Below are 27,167 nucleotides of genomic sequence, written 5' to 3'. Positions count from 1 at the left end.
CTGGCTGACATTGGGATCAAGAGGACTGCTAGCAAATTCAACCAATGAGAACTCAGTAAAGCCCACTCCTGAATTTATTTCCTTCAGCCCTCAAAAAGGGGTATCAATCTCTAGAGGCAGGGGATGTGGAATTTAAAAGTGACACAAATAAACTGGAAAAAAGAATTAGCCATAGCTAGTGACAATAATAATAAACAATATTCTATCCATCAAAAAAACTAATGTCTGCCAGCAGAGAAAATGGGTAAGAGCAGAAAACCTGAATCAGCCTATATAAGACAAATGCAGAAGATTCTGGAGAAACGCAATTTGCCTCTTGCTCCTTCTTCCATCTAGAGCCTAACCAGTTGTACAGCAGGAGTTCCCAGTCTTGACTGCAAATTAGGATATCCTGGGCACCCTTTAAAAGTGTAAGCAAACAAAACAAAAGCCCACCCACCTGTAGTTTGGCTTTTTGGACTGGAATAGGCCCAGGCACTGGAATCTTCTAAATACTCCCCCGCCCCAGGTAACTCTGCAGAGTACCCATGGTCAAGAACTGCTATGCCAGGGGCCACTTTTGTCAAGATTCCCAAGCCAAGAGATGAAGTGTCTTGTCTTTCCAAACCATGGCAGAATAGGAAAGAAGAAAAACATGGAGTAGATGCTGGCTCCAGCCTCCTTTCTCCAAGCCCTCTCACCCCTTCAGCTTCCCCTGCCCTCAATTAAGTCCCAGAGAAGAGGATACCAGATTCTCCATGGACACGCTTGCCCTGCACCTTCCCTGGCAGCCTGAGGGGACGCTTGAGACTTCTTGGGGGCAGTGCCCGAGCTCTCTTCTTGTGAATAAAAGGGATAACTGCCTCCTCGGCTCAAGTGGAACCACATTTGCTGCTTTTGGCCAAAGGCCACTTCAAAGCTTACAGAGCAGGGAACGCTCTTAGGAAAAATGAAAGCTCCAAGGATAAGAGACTTAGAGTGTGTCTCTGACTGTAGAAATGGGTGGCAGTTTAGAGTTCTTTTCATAAAGGAGCCATCAGACCAATAATATATCACCATGTCTTTCTTTTTTTTTTTTTCCTTTTTTTACTGCAGTGTCTCAAGCAGCCATTACAAAAAGGAACAGGTTCATTCCGTGGGCTCGCGGGACAGATGGATGGTGGAAGTTGCAGGCAGGCGAATTCCTGCACTGTTTCACAGTGGGAGCTGTCCAGGGTGGAAAAGGTATCTCTGGAGCTTGTGAGCAAAAAATAGCTGAGAGTGGGCCTTCCCTGCGCTCATGGGGCAGCCAGGGGAGATCTGTGAGTGAGTTGGGGGTAGAGGATCCCTCTCAAAGGCAGGGTGAAAGGCATGCTGGAAGGAGGAAAGGGGTGGTTCATGCATAAAACACCCGCTTTGCAGAGCCAGTCAGCAGTTTATTCCCCAGCCTCCTCCTCATGGGAACACTGGTCTCTCTCTGGCCAGGCCAGGTCTTCGTGGTGCCCCATGGGGCTGAGATTCTCCTGAGTGAAAAGAGGCAGTTGGAGATAAGCCCCTGGATCCTGGACAGAGGAGAGAGCCTGAAGAGGCCTCTGCTTACCCACCCTCATCTTCCTGCCAGTTTTGGAAGGCATGAGGGAAAAAGCATGAAATGTCTATCCTAGGACACAGTAAAATCTTGTGACAACACATCCCACAACAGTACAAATTCTAATATACTGTGGCAATTGGCTCCCAGACTCCTGGAGTGCACAGCTTGGTGACTGTGTGTACTTGCTGTAGCCATTTTACTAATCTTCTGATAATGTGACCTTGCATTTCATACTTTTTGGATTCACCTATAGTTTTTTAGCAGGGTTTTCACTATACACATCAAGGGCTTCTATCCCAAAGTCAGGAAACCAAACAGGATGAAAGCACCAAACTCCAAACTGATCTCTTTCTGCCTTGCTCCAGGGCAGGAGTGCAACAGGCACACTATGCAACCTCCCCAGCCCCTCTCTGCAGAATGTAAGCACAGGCCTCCCTAGCACACCCCACTGGAGCTGAGCATCCCAGCGCCTTTCCTTCCTCCCATCCACTACAGGCCCCGTTCCTTCAGATCTGGCTTAGAGTCATACTAGCCCACCTGGCATCCACTTGCTACATGACAATGCTGTTCACCACTGTCTGGTTGATCTTTTCACACAGCCTGTGACTGCACTCCACTGCTCTAGGACCACTCCAGTGCTCACAGCCACAGGATTCAAGTCAAAATCCTCCCTTGGCCTTCTCAGTTGGCCTCAATCTAGTTTCCAGTGCCATTCCCATGTTTCTCCTGCACCAAACTCCTCTCAAGCCAAACAATCAGTCAACTGAAGGATCAGTCATGTATGGAAGGCCACGTTGTACCTTGGGCTGGGTGGGACTCGCTGGTGGAGTATAAAAAATACTGGGCCACTGGGTTTGCCTTTAAGGATTTACAACCTCTCGGAGAACAAGCCATATGTGAAAACCTGTGATTCATTGCCAAGTTGTCCTGTCTATATTCAGCAAGACTCCAGAGGGCCTAGGAGGCTGGAGGGCTCCTAAATGCATTTGGGGAGATGAAAAAGTAATAAAGATACCAGCTACCACCTGTGATTCACTGGACTGGGCACTTCATGAGTACCAGTCCCAATCCTTACAACTCTGCCTGCATTAAACATCATTTGTTCCATCAAATGTCTCCCCGTTTTCCTGATGAGAGAGCCGAAGCTCAAAAAGATTCAGTTGTTCAAGATCATATAGTTAGTAGATGATGGAGCTGAGATGGAGCCCCAGGTGTATCTGGTTCCACCACTGGAGTCCTTCCCGCCATACCCGACCATGTCTCCCCACATGTCTGATACAGGCCGAGGTTCTCTTCCCATCCAGATATCTGGAGATCTGAGGGAAGCCAGTGTTTGGGGACTATTTCTCTTGCCTTCTCTCACACCAACAGTCTTACAAAGTGCCCAGAATATGGTAGGGCTTAGTAAGTGTGTGGTGTCTTGTTGATGGAGCCCTGTGTTGGGGCTGAAGGGAGCTGGAGTGTCTGCCCTGAGACCCCCCATTCCTTGGCTGCATCACCAAAACCCACAGCTCCTCCTGGCCCCACGGGCCTCTGCCCAGCTCCTAGCACACCCCACTGGAGCTGAAGAACAGCCCTGTATCATGGATACCATTTGTCTTCCGAATCTTGAGGACAGATGGCATAGCCAGGACTCTCAGTTGCAAAGGCCACAGAAGCTTGCATGGCTGTGGTGATGCCAGCTTCTGAGTATCATGAAAATGAGGCGATGCAGCCTGGGAGAGCCTCGGGTGGTAGGAGTCTGGGCTACATTTCCATTTGGCTTTGGAATAGGCTTTGATTTCCCCCTTAAACACTGATGCCACAGTTGTCAAATCTGTGAGTCCACTTGAAGCGATGGTATGAAGAACCAAGTTCAGAAGCAGTGCGAAGCCAGGGCAACTCCTCCACGTGGCGCCTCACCCCTGCCACGCCTACAGCAGCCCTTTTTACCTCTTCTAAGGAAGGAAGGAAGGAAGAGGAGCAAAAACGTGGGGCTGACTCATAGCACCATCTCCATCTGCCCCCATATCCGGGCAGTAAGTGCTGTGGCTTCAAACATAAAGACCTCTCTGTACTGAAGGGACTGAGAATGAATCAAGTGGGCTAGAGATGGTTGACTGACCCTAGCTATGTGTTTGACAACAGAGATAAAAACAGCCACCCACCAAAATTCCCTAAGCACACACTTCCTCCAGGTCAGTACCTGCAGGAGATTATCTCAATTAACCCTCACAAAAACCCTGCAAGATGTTTTACGAAGAGAGAACCAAGGTTCAGAGAGGTGGAGTGACTCGTCCTAAGGCACACTAGTGGAGACTGCAGGGACCGACCCCAGGTCTCCCGGGTCCAAAGCCCCGCCTCTTACGCCCCGCCTCCGCAGTGGGGGCCTCGGGAGTCGCCCCCGTCCCGGCTTACCCCTGGCTGCGGTAGGCGGCGCACCTCTCCAGTGGGACCCGCAGGACGCCGTCGCTCAGGCCCACGAAGAGCGCGCGGGCGCTGTGCAGGATGCGCAAGCTGCGCAGAGGCTCGCGGCGTCCAGGGGGCAGCACGTGCAGCTCCTCCAGGTAGCAGCCGCGGACGCTGCGGCTTGCCGTGGACAACGCCTTCAGGATGGTGCCCGACTCTGGGGGAGAGGGAGAGCCAGACCAAGGTGGCCTTGAAGGCCCCGGAAGCTTGCAGCCCTGCCCCAACCCTCAACCCACCCCCGACCCGCAGTCCAGGTTGGGCCGGGCCGGCTCACCGGTGCCAATGTAGAGTACATGGTAGAGCGTGTCTTTAGCCTGCACCAGGTCCACCACGAGGTGTGAGAAGCGCACGCTGTCCTGGGTGACACAGGGCTCGGGTGTCACTGGCTGCACGGCCTCGCTCATCAGGAAGAGGCGTTGCGCGTCCTGCAGGCTGCGCTCCGTCAGGTTCTCGTTGGGACCGGTCTCAGGCAGGGTGCCACACTGCCGCGGGGAGCCAGGTCACACGCGCCCGGCCACCGGGGCTGCAGCCATCCCCCACCGGCTCCCTCCTACTGGCAACCCAGGTGGCCGCAGCAGCGGACGCTGATTCTCCAGCATCCCCCACCCCCAGCATCCCTGCTGGGCGTCCTGCACCCTTTCTAGGGTGGGATGCCTCTTCTTTGGGAACTAAGAACAGGAGGCTGGGGAGAAGGGGAAGGAGGATCCTGCCAGGTTTGGGGAAGAGGAGGGAGGAGAGCAAAGAGGACTGGACTATCTAAAAACGGATAATTTGAGTGTGGACGAGTGTCTGGTGATTTTTATGCTGTTGCTGCAGGTGCCCCCTCCTACCTTGGGCCAAGCCCTGCTGTCCCTCTCCTGTGTCCTTGCCAGCTCAAAGTCCTTATGATTTCTAAACCAAAGCTGGAAGCCAACCACTTTTTACTGAGCGTCTCCTACATTCCAGGCATATGAACCTTCGGGCATTATCTGTGAGGTGTTATGTCTTACGGTATTATCCCTAGTTCCAGATAAGGAAAAAGAGACTGAAGGAGGTTGGATGACTTTTTTGTCCAAGGTCACAAAGAGATAGGCTAGATCGGGATCAGGATGGTAGGACTGCAAAGCTTGAGGTCTTTCCCTGCTCCATCCCATGCCCTGGGTGGGAAGCTGGGCGAACATGAAAGTCAACCATCAGCAGCGTCCTCTGCCCCCTCATTCTTTCCCCTTCTCTATCACAGGATGGGGGATGCTAACATTACCCACGGCTGGGCCCTAACCACACTCCCTGACCACTTCTAGCACTGACCACTTCCAGGAATTAGTAGCCATATTGAACACACTGTGAGAAAGCTCTGGCTAACATCCCCAAATTCCAGCCAGACAGCTTGTGTAGTGCTTTCCTGGTCCTCTACACTGTGGAGAGCTGAGGTCCCACTTCCCTGCCTCCCTGGAGGTATGGACTCACATTTAGAGATGGCTCCGAGCATACTTCCTCGCACTGCCCCTCACCCACTCTCCCTTTCTCCCTCATAGTAGTACAGGCTAATACCCTCAGGGAACCATTGTGGATCCCAGAGATGGGCATGGACTGGCAGGAACAGATCTGATGTCTGTCTGTGCTAAGCAGTTGGGAATCAGCTTGTGGCTGGTAATCTGGGGGGAAGGCAGGGAAACAGGAGGAGATTCTGTACCTGGAAATTGGGGATGGGGTTGGTGATGGGGAGCCAGGCAGCCCTGGGGTTCTCCTGGTAGCGAAATGGGCCATTGAAAGCCTGGGAGATAGCACTGAGGTTGAAGGCGCAGACAGCAGAAGCCGCAATGCTGTTTCTGAAAGGCAAGAAGTGGTGGGACAAGGCCCTCCCTGTAAGACCTGGCACCCTCGTCATTCATATACCCCACAGCCAGCTGTCATGTCCAATTCCCAACGCTCTGTAAGCATCTCTGATGAGTCTGGTGTACCACCGGGGGGATCTCAAAGGGAGGTGATGTGGTCCTCACACTCTGGAAACCCCCTGGGAACGACCCACTGACAAGAAGCACTGGTGAATCCTTCTGTGCTACTGCCTCCCTCCCTCTCTTATCCAGCAGGAGGCTGAAATACAGTGACTTTCAAACATTGTAGTCCATGGCCCATGGTAAGAGATATATTTTACCCTACAACTCAGTATAATATGTACACATCCATAAAGAAGTGTATGAACTTACCCTTACTAAATATGTTAAGACTCTGATATTTTATTCCATTCTATTCTGATTTAGTTATTTACAAAAGCTGGTTACCAAGCCACTGATTTATGCCATAGCCTGCCACACCCTGAGTTCAGATGACCCAGGAGACCCTTTTAGTCACAGAAGCATGTTTCTATGAATCTTATATAAATAGCTCACAGAGAGGAAACCACCATACCAAATGCCTCCAGTTCTATTCTTCACATTTAGTTCTTCTCCCAAATGTGTCCATTTCTCTCCACCTCTGCCTGGTTTCAGCTCCCCCTCTAGGCCCCTGAATGCTGCACTGTCTTCCTGGTGGTCTGCCCGCAGCCTGTCTAGTCTCCTAATCCATTCTCCACACGGCAGCCAGAGTGGTGAGCGTTTCAAAACGCACCTCTGAGCTGGTTGCTGGCCTGCTTCAAACCTGTCAATAATTTCTCCTTGCTCTTAGAATAAAGATTAAAGCAGTCTGCAATGTCCTCTGGGACATACCCTCCCTGCCCTACCCCTTCACTCTCCTCTCCTGTCTTTCTTCTCCTCACCCTTAAATGTCTTGCCACACTGATCACTGCTCAGCTCCTGAAATATTTCTTCCCACCTCAAACCTCTGCACATGTTACCTCAGGCTGGAATGCTCCTCTCCCTTAGCTTATTCCTATTCATCTTATAGATGTCACTTCCTACAGGAAACCTTCCCTGATCATCACTCCTCTATACTGTTAGGGGCTTTTCCACACACTGCCTTTTCCCTTTGTAGCATTTATCATGATTAAAATTTGTTGTTAATATCCATCACCCTGTTGAAGCTTTTAAAGGCAGAACCATGTCTGCTTTTGCTCCCTGATGCCCCACTCCTACCAGGACAAGCACCTGCATGGAGAAGGCATGCAATAAATACACTATTTAGAATTCACACTGATGGCGTCAGTTTCGATGCCTCTCTACCTACTCCTGACTCTCATCTCTGTCGACCCCCTCACACTGTCCTTCCTATGGCTAGCCTGGCCCTCATCCAGTGCCTGCTATCTGGGGCCCAAAGTGAGCAAACACCACTCCATGACTCATAGGTTTCTGGTATTCCTACAAAGAACATTGTGCAGCCAGTGACTTCCTTGGTCTCGGTGCCCATCCGTCATTGTCTATATCAGAGTGTCCAATCTTTTGGCTTTCCTGGACCACACTGGTAGAAGAATAGTCTTGGACCACACATAAAATACACTAAACACTAACCATTGCTGATGAGCCAAAAAAAAAAAAAAAATTGCCGGCTGGGTGTGGTGGCTCATGCCTGTAATCCCAGCACTTTGGGAGGCCAAGGTGGGCGGATCACAAGGTCAGGAGATGGAGACCATCCTGGCTAACACAGTGAAACCCCATCTCTACTAAAAGTACAAAAAATTAGCCAGGCGTGGTGCCACACACCTGTAGTCCTGGCTACTCGGGAGGCTGAGAGGCAGGAGAATTGCTTGAACCCAGGAGGCAGAGTTTGCAGTGAGCCGAGATCGAACCACTGCGCTCCAGCCTGGGTGACAGAGTGAGACTCCGTCTCAGAAAAAAAAAAAAAGAAAAAGAAAAAAAAAATGCCAAAAAAAAAAAAAAGTCTCGTAATGTTTTCAGAAAGTTTACAAATTTGTGTTGGGCCTCATTCAAAGCTGTCCAGGGCCACATGCAGCCCAAAAGCCATGGGCTGGACAAGCTTGGTCTATGGGAGAGTCACCTGATTGGGTTAGCCTCTTACACAGAAGGAGGTGTCATGATCTGTGAGGGTTACTCCTCCTCACACCTAGAAAACAAAAAGGGCTGTCATTCCCAGCCTGGTTTTCCAGCACAGTCTAGATGGGAGGTGATGGCAGGGTTAACAGAAGACTGCTGGTTAGATTGAGCAGAATCCTATAGTCCTAAGGTTGGAAGGGACCTTAGGGAATCCCCGTTGAGCCTCCCTGAGGCTATTGCTGCCTGCTCCCCTCCCCCACATGGCTACATCCCCTCATCCAAGGCAGGCTTTTCCACCTTCATCACCAGCATGTTCCTCCTTCATGCAGCCTAAGCCAGATCCATTTGCTTTATTCATCTCTGGCTTAGGCTTGTGCTTCCCAGCAACCCAGAACACGTGCTTACCGCTCCAGAAGCAGTAAGTCACAAAATCCTCAAATGACCTCCGGCAGGAGTCACGGAAGTCCCCATTTTATAGATGAAGCCCACCAGGCCATGAGGCCAGGCCAGCTCCTGACATCACAGGAAAGGGGCTGGCAGAGGACAGGACTCACACATTGGTTGTGAAAACTCCGTAGATGAGGTCCTGCTCCGGCAAGTGGAAGGCACTCTGCAGCTCGTTATAGTAGAAGGGGACCTCGCCCGGGCGGGAGCAGTTGAGCCGGGCCTTCATGAATGTGGTCCACGTGTCCTCCAGCAGGAATCGGCCCCCCACATCATTCTTGCACACGCGGGCCACGCGAGAGTACACGGTGCGTCCACAGTCATGCTCCACTGCGTTCTCCCGCAGGAAGAAGTATGCAAACAGCCCAATATCATAGGCTGCCACGAAGTTTGGCTCTGGGTGGGCAGAAGAGGAAGAAGGGGCAGGCAGGCCAGCAGGGAAGAAGAGGGCAGAGTCAAGAGGACTCAACCACTTCAGTTTTCCCAGATGGGCACCTGACACCCCTCTCCCTGCAAGCTTGGTGACCTGGGGACCCTAACTAACTCTCTTCCCACTTTCAATCCCAAGTGAAGCTATAATATTAAACATGTGTTACCGCACACCTCTCACTGGGTGCCAGACACTATCCTAAGTACTTTATGCGGATTAATCCAGTCGATCAACAGATGAGGTAAATCCTATGATTATCCCATATTATAGATACAACATTGTGGCACAGAGAGGTTAAGTACTTGCTCAAGGACACACAGTATTTAGGTTTGTTCAAAAGTAATTGCAATTTTCGCCCTTACTTTTAATGGCAAAAACCGCTATTACTTTTGCGCCAACCTAATAGTTACTGAGGAAGCAGGGGTTCAGCCCCAAGGGTTAGGAAACTCATATGGCCCTTTCCATAACCTCTCTCTCTTTCTTTCTTTTTTAAGAGGCTGGCTCTCACTCTTTCGCCCAGGCTGGAGTTCAGGGATGTGATCATAGCTCACTGCAGTCTCAAAACTCCTAGGCTCAGGGCATCCTATCACCTCAGTCTCCTGAGTAGGTAGGAATACAGGCATGCATCACCATGCCTGGCTGATTTATTTTTTATTTTTATTTTTAGAGACAGAGTCTTGCTATGTTGCCCAGGCTGGTCTCCAACTCCTGGCCTCAAGAGATGTTCCTGCCTCAGCCTCCCAAAGTATTGGGATTACAGGCATGAGCCACTATACCTGGCCCCATAATTTCTTCTTATCCATAATTTGTTTTCCTAAACAATTCCTAATTATCTCCCTCTCTCCTAATAGCCCACCCTCTCTCTGTTCTGCGGACTTGGGACATCATCTGTGATTTCATCTGGGGCTCATCTCCAGTATGCTCTGGTCTACTCTGCCCTACTCTGGACCTCTTCCTTGATAAGGCGAGTGGGAGCGCTTGCAGAGGTTGGCAGGAAGGAGGATGAATGGGGGGCTCAGGGTGGGCTGGTGGGATCAGAACCAGGGGAGTCCCCGCCCCTGGCACTGGGGCCTCCTTACCATTGAGCCACTTGGAGTTATACTGGGCAGTGCGAAGTGGTGGCCCACTGCCCAGGCTGCGGTAGATGGCAGGGTCCCGACCTGAGAAGTCGATGACCGTGGCCGCATAGAGCTCCCCCTGGGAGGAGATGACAGCTGTGGAGTTGTGGCGTGGGTCGTAGGGGCAGCGGGCCACACCATTGATCTTCTCAATTGTCCTGCTGACGTTCCCCACCTGGGAACAATGGGGAGAAGGGGACACTTTTCCCTGAGGCCCTGGGGCTGCCTGTTCTTTCCATCCGAGTTTTGTTTCCTCCTGGGCCCCGGTCTCTCTGGGCCTCTCCCCTCCTCCAGCGTCATCTCACTGCCCAGCTCACCGTTCCTCTGAGGGAGCAGCCCTCAGGGAGGGAGAGGTCCTCCCAGTAGCTCCATCTGCCTCCAGCCCCAGTCAGGACCCTTCAAGGTAAGGCTGACCAATAACATACAGAAGGCCCAGTTCAATTTGAATTTCAGATGAACAGGGAATAAATTTTCAGTATAAGTCTATCCCAAACACTTCACGGGGCACATTTATGCTAAAATATCATTTATTGTTTATCTGAACTCCAAATCTAACTGGGTGTCCTTTTATGTTTCTGTTTGGGGTGTCTGTTTGTTTGTTTGCAAAATTTGGCAACCTGCCTTCAAGGCTATGTGCCTGGGCAGGAGAGCCCCCGGCATGGTGCCCCCTTCAGTCTGCTCCACCCTGAGCTGCCCACCTGTCTGCTGGTGCACACGGGGGAAAAGGCATTGGTCCCACACATGAACACCTTCCGGCCGGTGACGATCAGGACTCGCACGTAGTTCTGACACTCCTCCTGAGGCAGGAAGGAAAGGAGCAGACAGCATACTCTCCAGGTGTGATGCTGGGTATCTCACCCTCACACCACTGCGTCATGAATGCCAACAAGTCTTCTAAAACACTTCCCTTGACCCCAGATCTACCTGTCCCGATGTCCCAGTCACATCTGTGAACGTCCCCTCCCACCAAGGTCATCTCTCCGCCTCACTGCTCACTCAGATGCTCAGGACCAACTGGCCACAGAGCTGTATCCCCACCTGCCCAAGGAGCCCCAGCTCATCCTGGCCAGGTCTCTCCAGCAGGGGACCTCATATCCACACAGTGCCGCTCCATCCCCACAACCACAGGCCTCCTTCCAGCTCCAGGTGGGACCCCCGGACCGCTGAGACTACGTACCTCAGTCTTCCCTTTGCTTTGGCAGGAGCGGCGCGTGTCCTCACTGGAGGCCCACTCTGTGGCCTGGGGGAGGAACACAGGAACACACAGACATCACATGGCTGTGTCATTCACTGCCACTCACCACCAGAGCAGGCAGCAGCCGGTGTCGGGAGCTGACAGGAAGCTGTGAAGGAGGGATGGTCTGCAGGGTGAGGGCTCCTCTCACTATATCCACATGGGTCTGGGAGGGCTGCCCAGTCTCCTTACCCAGAGGCCTTTCACGGGTGGGCACCCTCAGTCCAACACCCACACTGCCTGCTTGGGTCAGAGGAGGCCTGGAGAAAGAGCTTCTGAATCTTTCATCATCCCTATGCAGCTCTGCCCTCGGAGTCAGCCAGGGGGCTGGAAGTGGCCAAAGGACCTTCAATCCCACCCCAGGTCCTGAGTGGGAAATGCGCCTATTCTGTGCCAGATGGCCCTCAACTGAGTGGCAGGCAGGAAGGGAGAAAAGATTTGGCAAACCCTGAATGTAGGAGATTTAATTTTCTAATGACAACTCTGGGCTTTTTTCTTAACAGATGGGGAAAACCAAGGTTCTGTGTGACCTAAGCAAGTCACACAGAACCTCGTGTAGAGCAGGGACTGGAACCCGCATTTCTGATTCCAAAGGCTATGTGTGTTCCCATAGTCTTAAGGGCTAGCACTTTCCCTTTCCTAATTGCTGTCCTTCCTCCCACCCCCACTGTCTGCACTTTCCTTCTAGCTTCTCTGCTAGCATCACTCATGCTCTGCCGTGGGGTAATGTGTTTGGGGACACAGCTTTCATGCGGGGACCTGCAGGACAGTGCCATGTTCTCACATGTCCATGGCATTAGGAGAGGGCTGTCCCCAACCCAGGATCCCTTCTTCTCCTTCATCTATTCTGCCTCTACTCTCTCTGAACAGCAGCTGGCGGGAGGTGTGACGCCCTCCACGTCCAGGCAATGTCAACAGCCCTGGTGTGGTTCATTATATATTTCTGGGTCACATGTATAAACATGAACTGCCTACCTGTCCTGGGAGAGGGAACCCTGAGCAAGCAGCTCTGTCATCCAAATGGGGAGGGAAAAAAGAGCCCACCTACTTTTAATTTCTAACAAAGCTGTTTCTAGCCATGAGGTCACTGCCTGCAGAGCTCCAGAGGCTGCAGTGTGGGAGGGGAGGCAGGGGGCCGGGAGAGCGAGTAGCAGGCCTCTCTATGCTTTCTAGCCCACAGCCAACCTGCACTGGTGATGGCTGCTTTGTAAGGCAGAGGGAGGCTGACTCCTGCACACCCTGGATTCAGGAGCTGAGTGACGAGTTTGGAGCCCAGGCTTCTGTGTCTCCCAGACCTTGGAGAAGAGCAAAGGACCCCGAGTCTGGCCACAGAGCCACAGTGTTCATCTGGACAGAAACAACTGAGCACTGTCATACTCAGGACCCATCAACTCCCAGGCTGAGCCTGATATGAGAGAAGAGAGGGACATAAATAAGAAATCTCGGGGCTTCTGGGGCTAGAAAAGAGCAATGAGCCACAAACATTGCAGTCGTGCAAGCCAAAAGCCCCGGACGGTGGGTGGCTTTGGGAGGACTGCATGAGCAAAGGGTCCTCAAGTCTCTGAGCAGAGGTCAGCCTTGACCCCATTGAAGGGGGGCTGTACCATAGAAGGAGTTAAAGTTACGCTGGACTCAACAATGGGACAGGCACTGTGCCAGGGACTTGACACACTTTTTCTCTTTGATCCTCACAGATAACAGTGAAACACGTAGCCTTTTGCTTGTTTTACAGGGAAGAAAACTAAAGTCCAGAGAGCCGGAGCAATTTGCCCAAGGTCACACAGCTAGTAAACGAGAAACAAGATGCGAATCCAGACAACTGACACCAAAACAAAGCTCTTTCTGCTATATCCTGCAGCCTCTCATGGTGAATAGATTTCTCTAATCAAAAGTTAGACCACATGCCCCAAAAAGAGTACATGTGTTTATAGAGAGAACAGCACAGAATGGCTTTTTTGAAACCATTTATTTATTTTAATTCATTTCAAAATTATTTTATCAAATTAATGATACACAGAGTTTAAAAAGTTAAATAGTATTAAAATGTATTCATTAAAACCCTGGCGACCCACTCCTCCCATACCCCACCCCTTTTCCCAAGGACAACCACCTTCACTTGTTTCTCTGTTTTTTTAAATCCATTTCTAAAAAGGATGTATCAATCTCAGGCTTCATCTTTTGAATTCCTGTTACGGAGGTGAAGATTTTTCCCACTTACCCACCACCATTCTTCCCAACACCAAAGCACACATAACATTTCCCATCTCCCCATCCTCCCATTATAATGACAGTTTTAATTAAAATCAACACTGGTATTTACAGCCAGTACCCCAGATTTCACTGAATGTATGGCACCATCAATTTGTAATATGAACCACTGAGAAAGAAAATTGCTGCCAATCAAATGTTCTTATTAGTTAAAATTTTAACGTAAACATATTGAAAGTGCTCTTATTTAGACATACGTTTTATCATATATCAATCTTGTGCATACAAAAAATATACTCAAAATTGAGTATCCTCAAACCTTTGAATTGAGCGTTCATCTCTTCTGAATCACTTTTTAGAGTTGTCAGTGCTCATTTTTGTTGTTTGTCTGTTTAGAGAACCATTCTTTGAACTACCTAGGTGTCAGTGTTACAGTAATTCTTACAGAGCATTCCACTCTGGTCTCCACAATTTTCTTCCATACCACTGACCTCATCCTGCAAGTTTGGATGCTTACAGAATGGGCACCATACCAAAAGATGCCCACAGGTTTTCTGACAAAGCAGGACTCACATTCTTCCCTTGTGTGATCCTAAAGTGGTTTGTGGACTGAAACGTCGAGGGTTTGCTGTTGTCTGGTCAGAACACCAGAAAAAATGACTAAGTTCACACCTGCACGGGCATGACAACATCAAGACTGCACCTGGCTGATAGTGACTGTCAGATGTCTTTGACTGAAAGACATGTCCCGACTTCAGACTCATTGAAATGTGAAAACATGTGCATGTGAGTGAGAATCAATGAAATATTCGTATTCTGATAAGGTTTCCTTTTTTGAACAACGTTTTGTTTTTCCTGGACTGAATAATTGTCTTGATTGTCTCCATTTGCTTGTTTTGTGTGTACCCATCACTGATTTTCCCCAAGTGTCCAACAGGTCTTACACATCCCTCTCAATATGATTTTTTTTTTTTTTAGTTTTTTGGAGACAAGGTGTTACTCTGTCGCCCAGGCTGCAGTATAGTGACACAATCATGGCTCACTGTGGCCTCGACCTCCCGGATGTTAGTCCAAACTGCACCATTTTAAGCTTCCCCACTATTTCGCAAACCTTGGTCAAAGCGAAACATTTCCCAGGCATTCGGGCTGTGAGAAACATCCTTCCTAACCACCTGACCACAAGGTGAACAAAGGCCCAACTAAAGAAACATCCCTGTCATATCTCACTGGGCAAAGGTCCAAGGAACACCGTGATGACATTCCACGGGAATAAGGGCCAGAACCGCCTCATCATGGGAACATCTTATCCATATCCCGCCAGGCAGCAAGCCATACTGCCCAGACCCCTCCTGCCCACACCTGCAAGTACCCCCAGCCTGTAGGCAGCGGTGGGCTCTGGCATTAGGCTAGTTTCCCACTTCTATAGGTTTTATGCTGGACATAAAGCCTGCATTTGCTGTTGAGCCACCCTCTTGCTATGTGTGTGTCTTTCTTTAAAACCTAACACTGAGCTCAGGTGATCCTCTTGCCTCAGCCTTCCAAGTAGGTGGGAACATAGGTGCACACCACCACACTCGGCTAGTTTTTAAAATTATCTGTACACACAGGGTCTTGCTATATTGCCCAGACTTGTCTCATACTCTTGGTCTCAAGTCATCTGCTCCCCTCGGCCTCCCAAAGTGCTGGGATTACAGGTGTAAGCCACCATGCTGGCCTCAATATGATTTTCTTACTGCATGTACAAATGATTCAGATAATCTGCAAGTTCCCATCCTCTTCCTCATCCACCAACCTCCATCCTCCTGCTCAGTGTTCTGGCTGCTCTTGAGGCCTCCTGCTTGACTGTTAGCCTGGGACTTACCTTCTTTCCTCTCCTGCTTTCTGAATCCCATGTTTCCCTCTTTCTTGATTTATTCGCTTATTTTGGTGGAACACATCTCCAGTATCTTCCTAGGAAAAGGAACATGGTAGATCAATTTTTCAAATTCTTGCATGTCTGATTTATTCTGTCTTCATACTTGATTGGTAGTTTTGATACCAAATTCTAGATTGAAAATAACTTTCACTTGGAATTTTAAAGGCATTTATTCCTCCGTTGTCTTCTAAGTTCCAGCGTTGCTATTGAGGAGTCTGACGACATTTTCTTTTTCTGTTTTTCTTTAGGCTCCAGACACTTTTAGGATCTTCTCCTTAATAACAGTGTCCTGAATTTCACACTGATGTGCCTTAGGATGGGTCGCTTTTGGGAACTCAGTCAACCTTTTAGCATTGAAGACTCATTCTCTGTTTTGGTGAATTTTCTCATGTTAGTTCATCCTTAATTTCTTCCTCACCTTTTCTTCTATTTTCTTTTTGGAACTCTTAATATTCCAATCCACTGTTGGCCTTTGTGCATTGATCCTCTAGTTTTATGATATTTCTCTCCTACGTTTCATTTCTTGTTTTTTGTTGTTCTGGTAGGTTTTTCTTCAACATTATTTTCTAATCCTTCAATTCAATGTTTATTTTCCCAATCACATTTTAAATTTCCATATTTTAAGTTTATTGTTTTATAAATAAAATACTTTGTATATCTCAGAAGATACTAATTGGCTATTTATTATTAATCAAAATTTTTTTTTTTGAGACAGACTTTTGCTCTGTTGCCCAGGCTGGAGTGTAGTGACACGATCTCTGCTCACTGCAACCTCTGCCTCCCAGGTTCAAGCGATTCTCCTGCCTCAGCCACCTGAGTAGCTGGGATTATAGGCATGCCCCACCACACCCAGCTAATTTTTTGTATTTTTAGTAGAGACGGGATTTCGCCATGTTGGCCAGGCTGGTGTTGAACTGCTGACCTCAGATGATCCACCCACTTTGGCCTCCCAAAGTGCTGGGATTACAGGCATGAGCCACCCTGCCCAGCCAAAATTTTTTTTTTTTTTTTATTTCTCTCATTGTTTCTGTTTCTGACAGTATTTCTCATTCCATTTGCTTGTTTTGGCCTTCTCTTTCACTTTAGAGGCTTTCCTCAAGTGTCTGGTGATTTCTGGCTATTTGTTCATACCTAAAAATAAATTACTAACCATTTCCCCCAGAAAGGAACCAGGGCTTCTTGGAGAAATGGCTGATTCCAGATCTGGGGCAACAAATGCACAAGGTAAGGCTGGAACTTTCTGTCATATCAGATACCAAGGATGTAGTCAAAGATGACTAGGGTGGGTCTAAAGGACCTGGGAGTCAACATGAAGAGGTCCCTGCTGGTGAAAGATGGGGTAATCGTGAAAGATAACTGCAATGGATTGAAAGACATCAACAATGTTTATATCCACCAGTCTGTGGTGAACATGATAATAAAAGACAAATTAATTGATCACCATTGAAAGATACTAGCAAACCAGCTCATTATTTGAAAACTGGTAAATAAAGATGGAATATCAAATATTTATCCTGCCTTTCCTATATGACTATTCACTGGGTCATCATGTAGTAGATGAAGAAAAGGTGTTTTTCCTTTCTTTTTTTTTTTTTTTTTTTTTTTTTTTTTTTTTTGAGACAGAGTTTCACTCTTGTTGCTTAGGCTGGAGTGCAGTGGTGTGATTTCAGTTCACTGCAACCTCCGCCTCCCAGTGATTCTCCTGCCTCAGCCTCCTGAGTAGCTGGGATTACAGGTGTGTGCCACCACACTCAGCTAATTTTGTATTTTTAGTAGAGACAGGGTTTCACCATGCTGGCCAGGCTGGTCTCGAACTCCTGGCCTCAGGTGATCCACCCGTCTTGGTCTCCCAAAGTGCTGGGATTATAGGCGTGAGTCACTGCGCCCGGCCCAAAAAGTTTGTTTTTCTAAAAGTAGCCCAGGTAATTGATTGTAATACCTAAAGAATTAAGGGATCTAGAAACAGATCATCATTGGTTACTAACATCAAAAGAGAGAAAATCAGACACTGTGTACCTCCTAAAGAAAGAACACAAGAACACCTATGAAGAAATCTTGCCAGAATCTAAATTGAATGGAGTTTTTAGCTCTAACAATCAATGTACAGGTGATACGGGGAAGACAGCAACATGTTCAGTCATGCCACCTGCATTACAATCAGCAAAATCCAGGCTGTGGGAAACTCTCTAGGACAGGTGACCAGGCTTCTTCAATAAAAAACTGCACAGAGAGAAATATTGTTTTAAAGAGACATAGCAACAAATTGCAGCATATTTGAATCCTGATTCAAATAACTGAAATTATTTTAAACTTTTATAAGTAGGGAAATGTAAACATTAACTGGACATTTAGTGATATGAAGTTTTAACTTTGGGCCACTTACATAAAAAGAATCCCAGCCTGGTATGGTGGCTTACACCTGTCATTGCAGCACTTTGGGAGGCTGAGGCAGGAGGACAGATTGAGGCCAGGAGTTGGAGGTTGCAGTGAGTAATGACTGTGCCACTAGCCTTAGTGACAGAGTCAGACCCACCTCAAAAAAAAAAAAAGAAAAAATCCCTATTTTTTAGAAATGTGTATTGAAGTATTTATGGATGTTATGATATGTCTGACATTTGCTTCAGGACAGGGACATGGGGGGATATATGTAGATGAAAGATGATTGACCATGAGCTGATAATTGTTAAAGCTTTTAAGTGCTATTGAGTACACAGGGTTCACGTACAATTCTCTTTGCTTTTGTGTGTGTATGAAATTACATGATAAAAAAGCATCTTTGTTTGTTTGCCTTAAGAGTAAAGTACTAAGCAGCTCACTGGAAACTCCATGGGAGGGCTCATAGAGACTGGTGGGCTTCTCCTAGGGTGCTGGGTGAGGAGCCTTTTTCACTGGGAGACCCTCTATATCATATTCTAAAAGTCTGGTCTCTGGGGTCATTGAGTTTTTCCAGCAAAGACTCCCTCAGTCTCCTGCCTGGAAGTGGGGCTGGGGAGCAGGGGTGGGAGGAGGAAGTAGACTTTCGTTTGATCACACCCCATCAGTGCCCTTTAGGAGTCCCTAAATATAGGGCGCTTCCAGTTGAATGTTTGGAGAAAGGGTCTTGGTTTCCTTTCTTGGAAGCAGGGAGAAGATGGAAGAAGGGATTGCTGTTCGGGATGGGATAGGAGACCTGGGTCCCAACCCTTTAATTTAGAGAATTTCAATCAATCCTCCCTTTTATCCTTGTACCTCATCCTCACATCACACAATATGGAACACCCAATTTTGGGGCCTTTCTGAGGAGTCAGCTGCCTGTCCACTGCCTCCCCTCTGCAAGCCAATCTGCTCTATCCACTTTTCTTTCCTCCTTTTCTTCCTTTTCTCTCTCTCTCTTTCTTTCTTTTCTTTCTTTCCTTCCTTCCTTCCTTCCTTTTCTTTCTTCTATCTTTCTCTCTTTCTTGTTTCTTTCTTTCCCCTCCCTCCCTCCCTCCCTCCCTTCCTTCCTTCCTTCTTTCTTTCTTTCTTTTTAACAGCGTCTCGCTTTGTTGCCCAGTCTGGGGTGCAGTGGTGCCATCCCTGCTCACTGCAACCTCCACCTCTCGGGTTCAAGTGATTCCCGAGTAGCCTCAGCCTCCTGAGTAGCAGGGATTACAGGTACCCACCACCATGCCCAGCTAATTTTTGTAGAGACGGGGTTTTACCATGTTGGCCAGGCTGGTCTTGAACTACTAACCTCAGGTGATCTGCCCGCCTCAGGCTCCCAGAGTGCTGGGATTACAGGCGTGAGCCACTGTGTCCAGCCTCTGTCCACTTTCCATTGCCCCAGAATGCATAATCTCTTCTTCACTGACATCTTTTTCATTCTCTCTGTTGTTGTGAATGTGCACACTTTAAAATTTCTCACTCTTTTTAGTGGAGTTTTGTGAAGGGGTGGAGAGAGATGTGTCTGATCAATCTGGAACAGAGTGCTTTAAACAAGGGCTGTCCCAGAAATTCCAGGATGATCTCTAGTAACAGTAGCTCTGTGGTTTTCATGCTGTGAGAGGAAGCAGGCAACACTCAGGGACGTGGATCATCTCCCTGTAAATTCAGCAACTCCCATGGACACTTGGGGGCCAGGGACAATGGCTGAGTGTCAACACATTTTTGGAGCATTAAGTCCACTGCTTAGTGGAGTTTAAACTTCAAACCACTCCAGGGCTGCCAGATTTGAGCTTGGAGGATGTGGAGATAAACTGGAAGAGAGCTCAGGCATCGCCCTCTATGTCTGCCCAGGCCCGAACAAAGCCCCATTATGCGTCCTGATGCATATGTGCAGAACAGTCCTCGTTTCTGCCTTGCAGGATATCTGGCAAACCAAGATCATAAATCTGTTGCAATTAGGCCTCCAGCCAGGTCGTCCCATGGAACTGTTCTGGCAAAGGTCGCTCACGAGCTCCTAATTGCCAACTCCAAGACAGCTCATCATGCTGGTCCTCTCAGCAGCCAGGGGACGCTGTCGATCACTGGCCTCCTTTTCTTTCCCGGTACCAGTTTATTAAGTTAGACTGATAAATAACCATACAGGTAAGCTGATTTGATTTCCCCCTACTCCTCCATCCCCAACACACACACTGCCCCATCTGCTCCAGCTGCACCTCTTCCCTACTTCAGAGCTTGGAGGATTGGGAAGGAGCTGGGCATTCAATTTTCTTTAAGGAAGAGTGGTTTACATAAATTGTTTAATAGGGGTTAGGTACTTAGAAGTCCCTTAATGGATACTGGTTTGCAAAAACTGTTTACATTTAGATTTTTCTTTACAGAATGTTAATTATTTAAACTATCAATAAAGCACTGAGTTTTAAGTTTGCTTAAATCATGCCCTGGGGCCAAGTGGGAGAATCAGTTGGCTCCTTAATGGGGAGTTTTAACCCAAGCGTAGACCCAGGCCACAGGGAGAGTAGAGGAAGCTGGGCTGGGGGACCCTGGCCCAGCCGCCCCTGTCAGCGAAGTGGTGCAGATCATTTTTAGCACTTGGTTGCTGGTGACAGCAGACACTGAGAACTGAAAGCTTATAACCAGGGACCCAAAGCCCCCAGAGAGGACACTGGCAGGACAGCCCCTGAAGTCAGGCTTTGAGAGTTACAAGTCGGGGCTTCCTCACCAGGCCAGACAACAGACAGGAGGACCCGGCACTGAAGACCAGAGGCCAAGGTCTGCTCCAGGGGACACTGGACGGCCCGCCCCGACCTCTTGCTTGTTCTCTCCCCTCTGTGGACAGATGGCACACACCAGGGTGGGAATGTGGACATAAAATGTATTTATTTCCTTAGTTCTGTCACGGTGAATCCAGTCTGAAATACTGAGGTCAGGCCCCTAAGAGACACACTGGGAAAGGTGGTCAAGCCAGTTCCTGGCACTTTGGGGGCTTGTCTGTAGGGCCCTTCAGGGAATGCCCTTGGAGCTGAGACCCTGCTCCAAGCCTGAGCTATGGGCTGCCGTAAGATACCTGCCCCAGGCTGACACCAGGGTCAACACTGACCTGGATGAACCAAACCCCAGAATTCAGTCATCAAGTGCAGAGTCTTCACAGCCTTGCTTTTATTTCTTTGTATCTATTTCTCTTCCTCCCTTCAGCCGCATTACACTCCCAGAAGGCCTTCATCTGCACACCACAGGAAGCAAATACAAAGCCAGCTGCCTGGAGCTCAGGGTGGGCCCCCTGGGTCCACTTCCTCCCGCCCACTCTGAACCTCCTCTGCACTGGCTTCCCCCAGGCCCCAACCTGCTGAGTTTGGCATCTTGGCTTACTTTCCTGCCAATTGGAAACTAGGCTCTGGACTGGCTGCCTGTGACTGAGCTGACGGGCCACAAGATGCTACTTCTGGGGAACATCCCCTGCCTCGCTCCAGCCCAGATCCCAGGAATACGCTGCACAGCCCCTCAAGGGAATCATATGTGATCTCTTATGTGCATATTCCTTGCAGCAAGGTACCAGGCCTGATTCACTTTGGAACTCAAATGCCTTGTACCGTGCCTAGGATGAGACTGGCCTTCAGTAGTTATTCAACAAATGTTTATTGGGTGGGTGAATTATTCAACAAATGTTTATTGGGTGGGTGAACTGATGGATGGATGGATGGGCAGGCTGGTTAGTAAAGGTATGGATAGAAGGACAGATGGACAGATAGATGGACAGATGGACAGATGAATGGCATTTTCTTTCAATTTGCCTTAGTTCCTCCCAACCCTTCCCTTCCAATGGGCACACATTTTCTGCTTCCTTATACCTCCCCTCTAGCAACCAGCCAAGAGCTGCAACGCCCCTGGGTGTGTGGACCCAGGTGTGGCCAGAATGTCATACCAGCTTCCCAAGAAGGTCTCCCCTGTGGCAGTGAAACTCCATACCAAACAGCCCAGCACATGATTAAGTTCTAACTTCTGATTAGGTTAGTTACTCATCATATTTTCCTGAAGGCCAGAGACTCTGCATTTCTTATAGTCCCGTGGCCCCTAGCTGAGTTCTGGTACACAGTAAGTGCTCAATGAATGCTTAATCATTGGGAGACCAGAACATGTCTCCTAGACATGAGAATTGAGGCTCTCCCCTCATTGAAGAAGAAGAGATGGCCTTCCTTTCTCTACAATATTCAGCCTCTGCAAAGATGGTTTGGCATCTGTTTCTCAATCTGGGATAAATGTTCTGGATCAAGGAGTCCCATTAAAACGCCTCTCAGAGCACTTAGGGAATTATGCTTGGGAAGTCCTTCCTGGCAGCAGATAATGAATCAATCACAGCTCAGAGAAAATGCTGAGTTAGAATGGGATCCTTCAGACTGGGCTAGGAAAGGAACTAGGAACACTCTTTCCATGGAGGCCTGAACTCAGAGACCCTCCGGTGGATCCAGGTTGGGGACCTACAATAACCAACCAATCCAGTTTGCCCAGTATTGTCCCAGTTTTTGCACTGGAAGTTCTGCATTCTCAGTCAGGGACAGTTGGTCACCCCAGCCTGGTGTTCTTTTCCTCCCTTCCTCATTAGCAGCCTTGCTGCATGATGCAAGAGCCCTGTATGCCTCTGTGTTTATGTGAGCCACACCCCGCCTCCACATACATTCCCTGCAGTGACCCTGATAGCTAGGGTCTGAGTCCATGGCCAGTGAAAAGAACAAGTGGCTCCTGTTTTCAACTTTAGTGGCTGAATTCTGAATGGCGCCACTTGCGTTGCCCTGCCTTGGGCTCTGGAATAGGGGAAATTACAGGAAGGGAAGGGAAGAAAGCAATCGTACCTGAAGAAGAGAGACATTGGCAAGGCTGAGTCTGAAGAGGTAGTTCCTGTGAAAATGGAAACAGACATCCTAAGTGACACTGGTTCTGCAGGCAGGACCCAGGGAGCAGCTCCCTGGCTCGGGCCTCCTGGGATGCCAGGACTGGGTGCTGATTGCCTAGGGTCAACCCCCAAGGAGAGCTTTACCTCCATTTGCTCACTTAATCTTCACACAACCCTGGGAGGAAATCCAGGAAGCTCCATGTTACAGATGATGAAGCAAGGTGGGTAAATGGCCCAAGTCACCAAGATAGTAAGTGAAGGAGTCAGGATTCAAACCCAGACTCTCCTCCAAGTCCCATGTTGTCTCTGCTCCCAGCCAACTCAGCTGGCCCAGGGAGGACCCCCTTGACCCCACCTTTTCCAAACATGGAGGCTGTTAAACGTAAAGCCTCACAGCACTCTTACAGGGATGCAGACAGCCAGCTTCCTCCTACCCCAGCCCGCCACCCTGACCCACCCCTCCTCACACAGGCCAGCCGTCTCTCCTGGCTCCACGTCCCAGGGTCCTGAGTCCGGTTTGTTTGTTCATCTCCTGCAGTCTCTCCAGCAGTCAGTGACTCCGGGTCTGACCTTTCTGTGGCCACCTCTCTGGACCACCCTCTCTCCTCTAGCCCAAATGACCCCATCCACCACCTCACCATCCTTCTCCCCACAGTCCAGCCTGCACAGGGCTTCCAGGCTCACCTACCTCAAGCCATTTTCACCTTCAGTAATAAAGAGGATACTACTAGTAATAATGATATCAGACACTTTTTGAGTATCATAAGTATCAGCCACTGCTGCAATTTCTTTGCATGGATGCTGGAGCCAGAAGGCCACTGTGCACAGACAGGGAGAATACCAGCTCAGCCACCTGCCACCTTCTGAGAGCCTCAGTGCCTGCATCTGTACAATGGGGAAGTGAATGACTGTCTTTCTTATTTCACAGGACTGTGGAGACAGGGGAATGGTGTGATGCACATTAAAAGGTTCTGTTCATGTTGAACAGATGTAAAGTCTTAGTTTCCCCAACAATTTTCTTGCTTTGGTTCTTCTGTCTTCTTTTGGCTATTCCTATTTCGGTTCCTAAACTTTTTAGGAATAAAGACTTTAGAAAGTTCTGACCTACCTCAGCTGAGGAGGGAAATGAGGGGAAAGGCTGTGGAGTGGGCTAGAAAGAGAAAGAGGGGCCCGTGATGAAGGAATCCAGAGCCGGAAGGAGACGCCACAGGCCGAGAGGCTTCTCTTCCCAGCTCTGGCTCCAGGCCCAGGTCCCACTCAGCTTCTTTGCTGTCCTGGGGCTGGGGGGGCCTCCTGGGTGACCTTGGCTCTAGGCCTCTGCTGTCCTTCCCCAACCACCTCCCCAAGTCCTTAGCAGAGCTCTCCCCGTCCCACCGTCCTGGGCTGGGAACAGATGAGCTCCAGCTTATGGCTGTGCCCCAGCTGCCTGCTCAGGTAACACAGGCATCTGCTCACAGCTTTAACAAATTAGGGGAAACATTGCATCACTTTATTCATTTTTATCTCATCAAAAATCATTCATCACAACATCGCAGTCAGCTCTCCTGGGAGCTGGAATATGAGAACAGAGAGAAATCTCTGTAGCCTGACCCACCCTAAATCCCTTGTGGAACAAGGAGGGTTATAAATGAATATAAAATTTCCCTAGCCTGAATTCCAGAGGTCCAGGGGTCAAGAAGAAGGGAAGACAATATCAGGCAGAAGAAAAGGAGGAAGGAAAATGAGCTGGAGACAGGAAAAGAAAGTGGCCAAGGACCCATTACGTTGGTTCTAAGAAGCCTGAGGGACCAGGTCTAGAATTGATTTTCCCGTCCATCTGAGGGCATAGCCAGGCTCAAGGATGCAGGAAAAAGTGTCCCTCCATCTGTGTGTGGGAAGCCTCCAGACAGAAAACATAAACACCTTCTGGGGAAGCCGCAGAGAAGATCAGGAAGAACAGTGTGACCACAGTCACAGGGTAACCTAACCTCTCCAAGCTTCAGTTTCCTGGTCCATAAAATGGGGGTACATAGAACCCACTTCCTGGGTTCACCCACTTGTGAAGATTCAATGATTTACTGCAGGCATAATTTACTACATGTATTAGATTAAACACATGTGTGATTTACTACATTTACTACATGCAATAACTGACTTACTACATATATAGCACATGCCTGGCACATGGCCATTGCAGAATAAATGGCAGCTTTCGAAATGCTTTCACAAGGCTCAGAGCAGAATCTTCGGATGCTACCATCTAGGTTTGTTAAAGTACACATGTAAAACGGGAGAAATCAGAATTAGGTTGAAGGATCACATCAAGGCCAGTTTCCTGACTGTAATGTTGTCCTACAGTAATGCAAGATGTTAGCCTTGGGGGAAACTGGGTGAAAGGTATATGGGATCTCTCTCTATTATTTCTTACAACTGTACGTAAATCTACAATCATCTCAAAATAGAGAGTAAAACAACTACTCTCTTTGCTGGGAAAATAAAGTCCATCCTCTTGTATACTTGCATATGGACAGACTCCCTCTGGGGGGACAGTCAAGAATCTCACCACTGGGTGCACCTTCAGTTGGGGGTCCTGCTTGTTTGAGGGGGTGGCCCTGCTTTTCACCATATACTCCTTTGTACCTTTTGAATGTCCTACCATAAGACAAAACAGTTAATTTAAAAATTAAAAAATTAAAAGGAAAATGCTTTCAGGCCCAGCTTCACAGCAGCCCTGTAAGATTGGTGGCACAGAGACAGTAACCCAGACTTTACAGATGAGGAAACTGAGGCTCCAAGGTCAAGATCCCCCAGGACAGGAACCCAGCTCATCCATACCTAATCCAGAGCTCTGTTCCTGACTTGCCTCATTTTCATACAGCAAATGAAGGGGTGGAGACACTAAGGAAAGCTCCAGGGCAAGGATGGTCAGCTACATACAGCGTGGCCCAGAAGTGCCCAACCCAGTGGCCACCCTATCCCCAACCCCACACCCACTGAGTCAGAATTTCTGGGCTGCAGAGCTGAAAAATAGTGCAGTCTCAGGCGATGACACAGACAGACCTGCAGAGAAACTCTAGGCCTGGGTTAAGGAGACCTGGCTCTAGTCCCCACACCCTGTTGTCACCATGCTATGTGATGCTGGGAAGGTCACCTTCCCCTCTCAGGGCCTCTGCTACCGCCTGTTTTAAATGAGGATGGTTGGATGACACCAGAGATTCTCAAACTTGAGTGTGATCAGGCCACCTGGAAGGGTTGCTAAAACACAGGTTGCTTCTTCCCAGAGTTTCTGACTCAAGAGGTCTGAGAAAGACCCAAGAATCTGCATTTCCAACACATTCTCAGGTGCTGCTGGGCCAGGGACTACACCGTGAGACCCTCTGGAATCGGCCCTCTCCAAGCCCCCTCCCTACCAGAGCCAGTGGTCTGTGGTTTCATGAGGAATGAGCTCCTCCTAGTCCACCCTGAAAGTCTCCACAGGTTCCCCCGGAGAGTACTGTCTGTTGGATATTGGATCTGAACAGTGGACTAAGAAGTCAGGCCACAGGCAGGTGAGGTCCTTCGGGAAAGGTTCTACCCCTACCCAGCCGTCCCAGGTGCAGGCCGCCGGCTGACCGGCAGGGGGCTCCTGGGCACCGTCTCTGCATGGAGCTCCCAGGGAACTGGCCCAGAAAGCCATTCTGGCAGCCGAGCAGGGACCAGGGAGGGACCGGGCAGGAGGTGGTCAGCAGGCATCCCTGCCCTCACTAACTACCAACCACAGAGGCCTGCAGCTGGCTGAGATTGCGAAGTCAAGAGTCACCCCCTCCCCCACCCAGCCAAAACACGCTTCCTTCTGTGGGGGACAGACATCCACATGGAGGGGGCCCAGCAGAGAGGACAGGGCCCAGCACATGGGTCTGCCCAGGTGAGTTCATCCTGAATACTATTCTCTCCACCCAGCTCCAAGCCCCTGCACTTCCGGCCCCCACCCTTCTGCCCCTTGTTACCTGGCTCCCACAATGAGCTGGTTCCTGGAGGGGTCCAAGGCGAGCTGGGAGAAATCCCGGGCTCCAGGGTAGGTGAAGTTAGAGACCCATGGCTGCAGATCTGGTGAAAGGAGAGGCAACACTGTGGTTACTGTTGGGCCAGGGGCTCCCAACTGCACCGCAGCAGACCACAGAAGGGTGAAAATCGGGGGGAAGTGGGGCAGTGCCACCCAGGAGACCTGTTGCCACCTGCCCACCTCTGTGGCCCCAGGGGCTTGGGAGTGGGTGTTGTAGTCACTGTTCTGCCACATTCCTTAGCTCAGAGGAGGGCATTACCCTCCCTGCAGAGGCATGAAGGGATATCTATACTCACCCTTGACTTACCGCAGACCCTCACTAGCCACATGAGTATACACTGGCAAATCCTGCCTGTTCTACCTCTAAACTGCCTCTGAAATCCATCCACTGTTTTCCCACTGTATCCCAGCCCTATCCAAGCCACCACTAGCTCTTGTCTGGAGCAGTGCCAACAGCCTCCTAACCAGCCTGGTTTCCACGCCTGCCCCTTTAGTCATTTTCCCACAAAGCAACCAGAGCGCTTGTTCTCAAATGCAAATGTGGTCATGTCACTCCCCAGCCCAGAACCCATCCACAGCTCCCAACCACCCCCAGGAAAAGTCCAAC

At 49.3% G+C, this 27,167-nt stretch overlaps 1 protein-coding gene across 6 annotated transcripts in view; it reads right to left on the bottom strand.

Annotated features, from left to right (window-relative positions):
• Positions 1-27,167, bottom strand: part of SEMA5B (semaphorin 5B) — a 119,746-nt gene that overhangs the window by 8,422 nt on the left and 84,157 nt on the right. For 5 of the 6 annotated variants that reach the window (XM_017855373.1, XM_017855369.1, XM_017855370.1 and 2 more), the window contains 9 exons: positions 26,505-26,604; positions 22,499-22,544; positions 11,072-11,134; positions 10,593-10,691; positions 9,856-10,069; positions 8,457-8,742; positions 5,670-5,805; positions 4,272-4,479; positions 3,947-4,154 (listed from right to left, as the gene is read on the bottom strand). In XM_017855373.1, coding sequence (XP_017710862.1) covers positions 3,947-4,154; positions 4,272-4,479; positions 5,670-5,805; positions 8,457-8,742; positions 9,856-10,069; positions 10,593-10,691; positions 11,072-11,134; positions 22,499-22,544; positions 26,505-26,604 — 1,360 coding nt within the window. Of the gene's footprint in view, positions 1-3,946; positions 4,155-4,271; positions 4,480-5,669; positions 5,806-8,456; positions 8,743-9,855; positions 10,070-10,592; positions 10,692-11,071; positions 11,135-22,498; positions 22,545-26,504; positions 26,605-27,167 lie in introns of those variants that run through there. The other variant, XM_017855375.1, reaches the window with a different exon arrangement.

The sequence above is a fragment of the Rhinopithecus bieti genome, unplaced genomic scaffold, assembly GCF_001698545.2.
Source record: "Rhinopithecus bieti isolate Rb0 unplaced genomic scaffold, ASM169854v2 scaffold_39586, whole genome shotgun sequence".
NCBI lineage: Eukaryota > Metazoa > Chordata > Mammalia > Primates > Cercopithecidae > Rhinopithecus > Rhinopithecus bieti.
The sequence above is the reverse complement of the archived record's forward strand: the minus strand, read 5'-3'. Positions and strand labels throughout refer to the sequence as shown.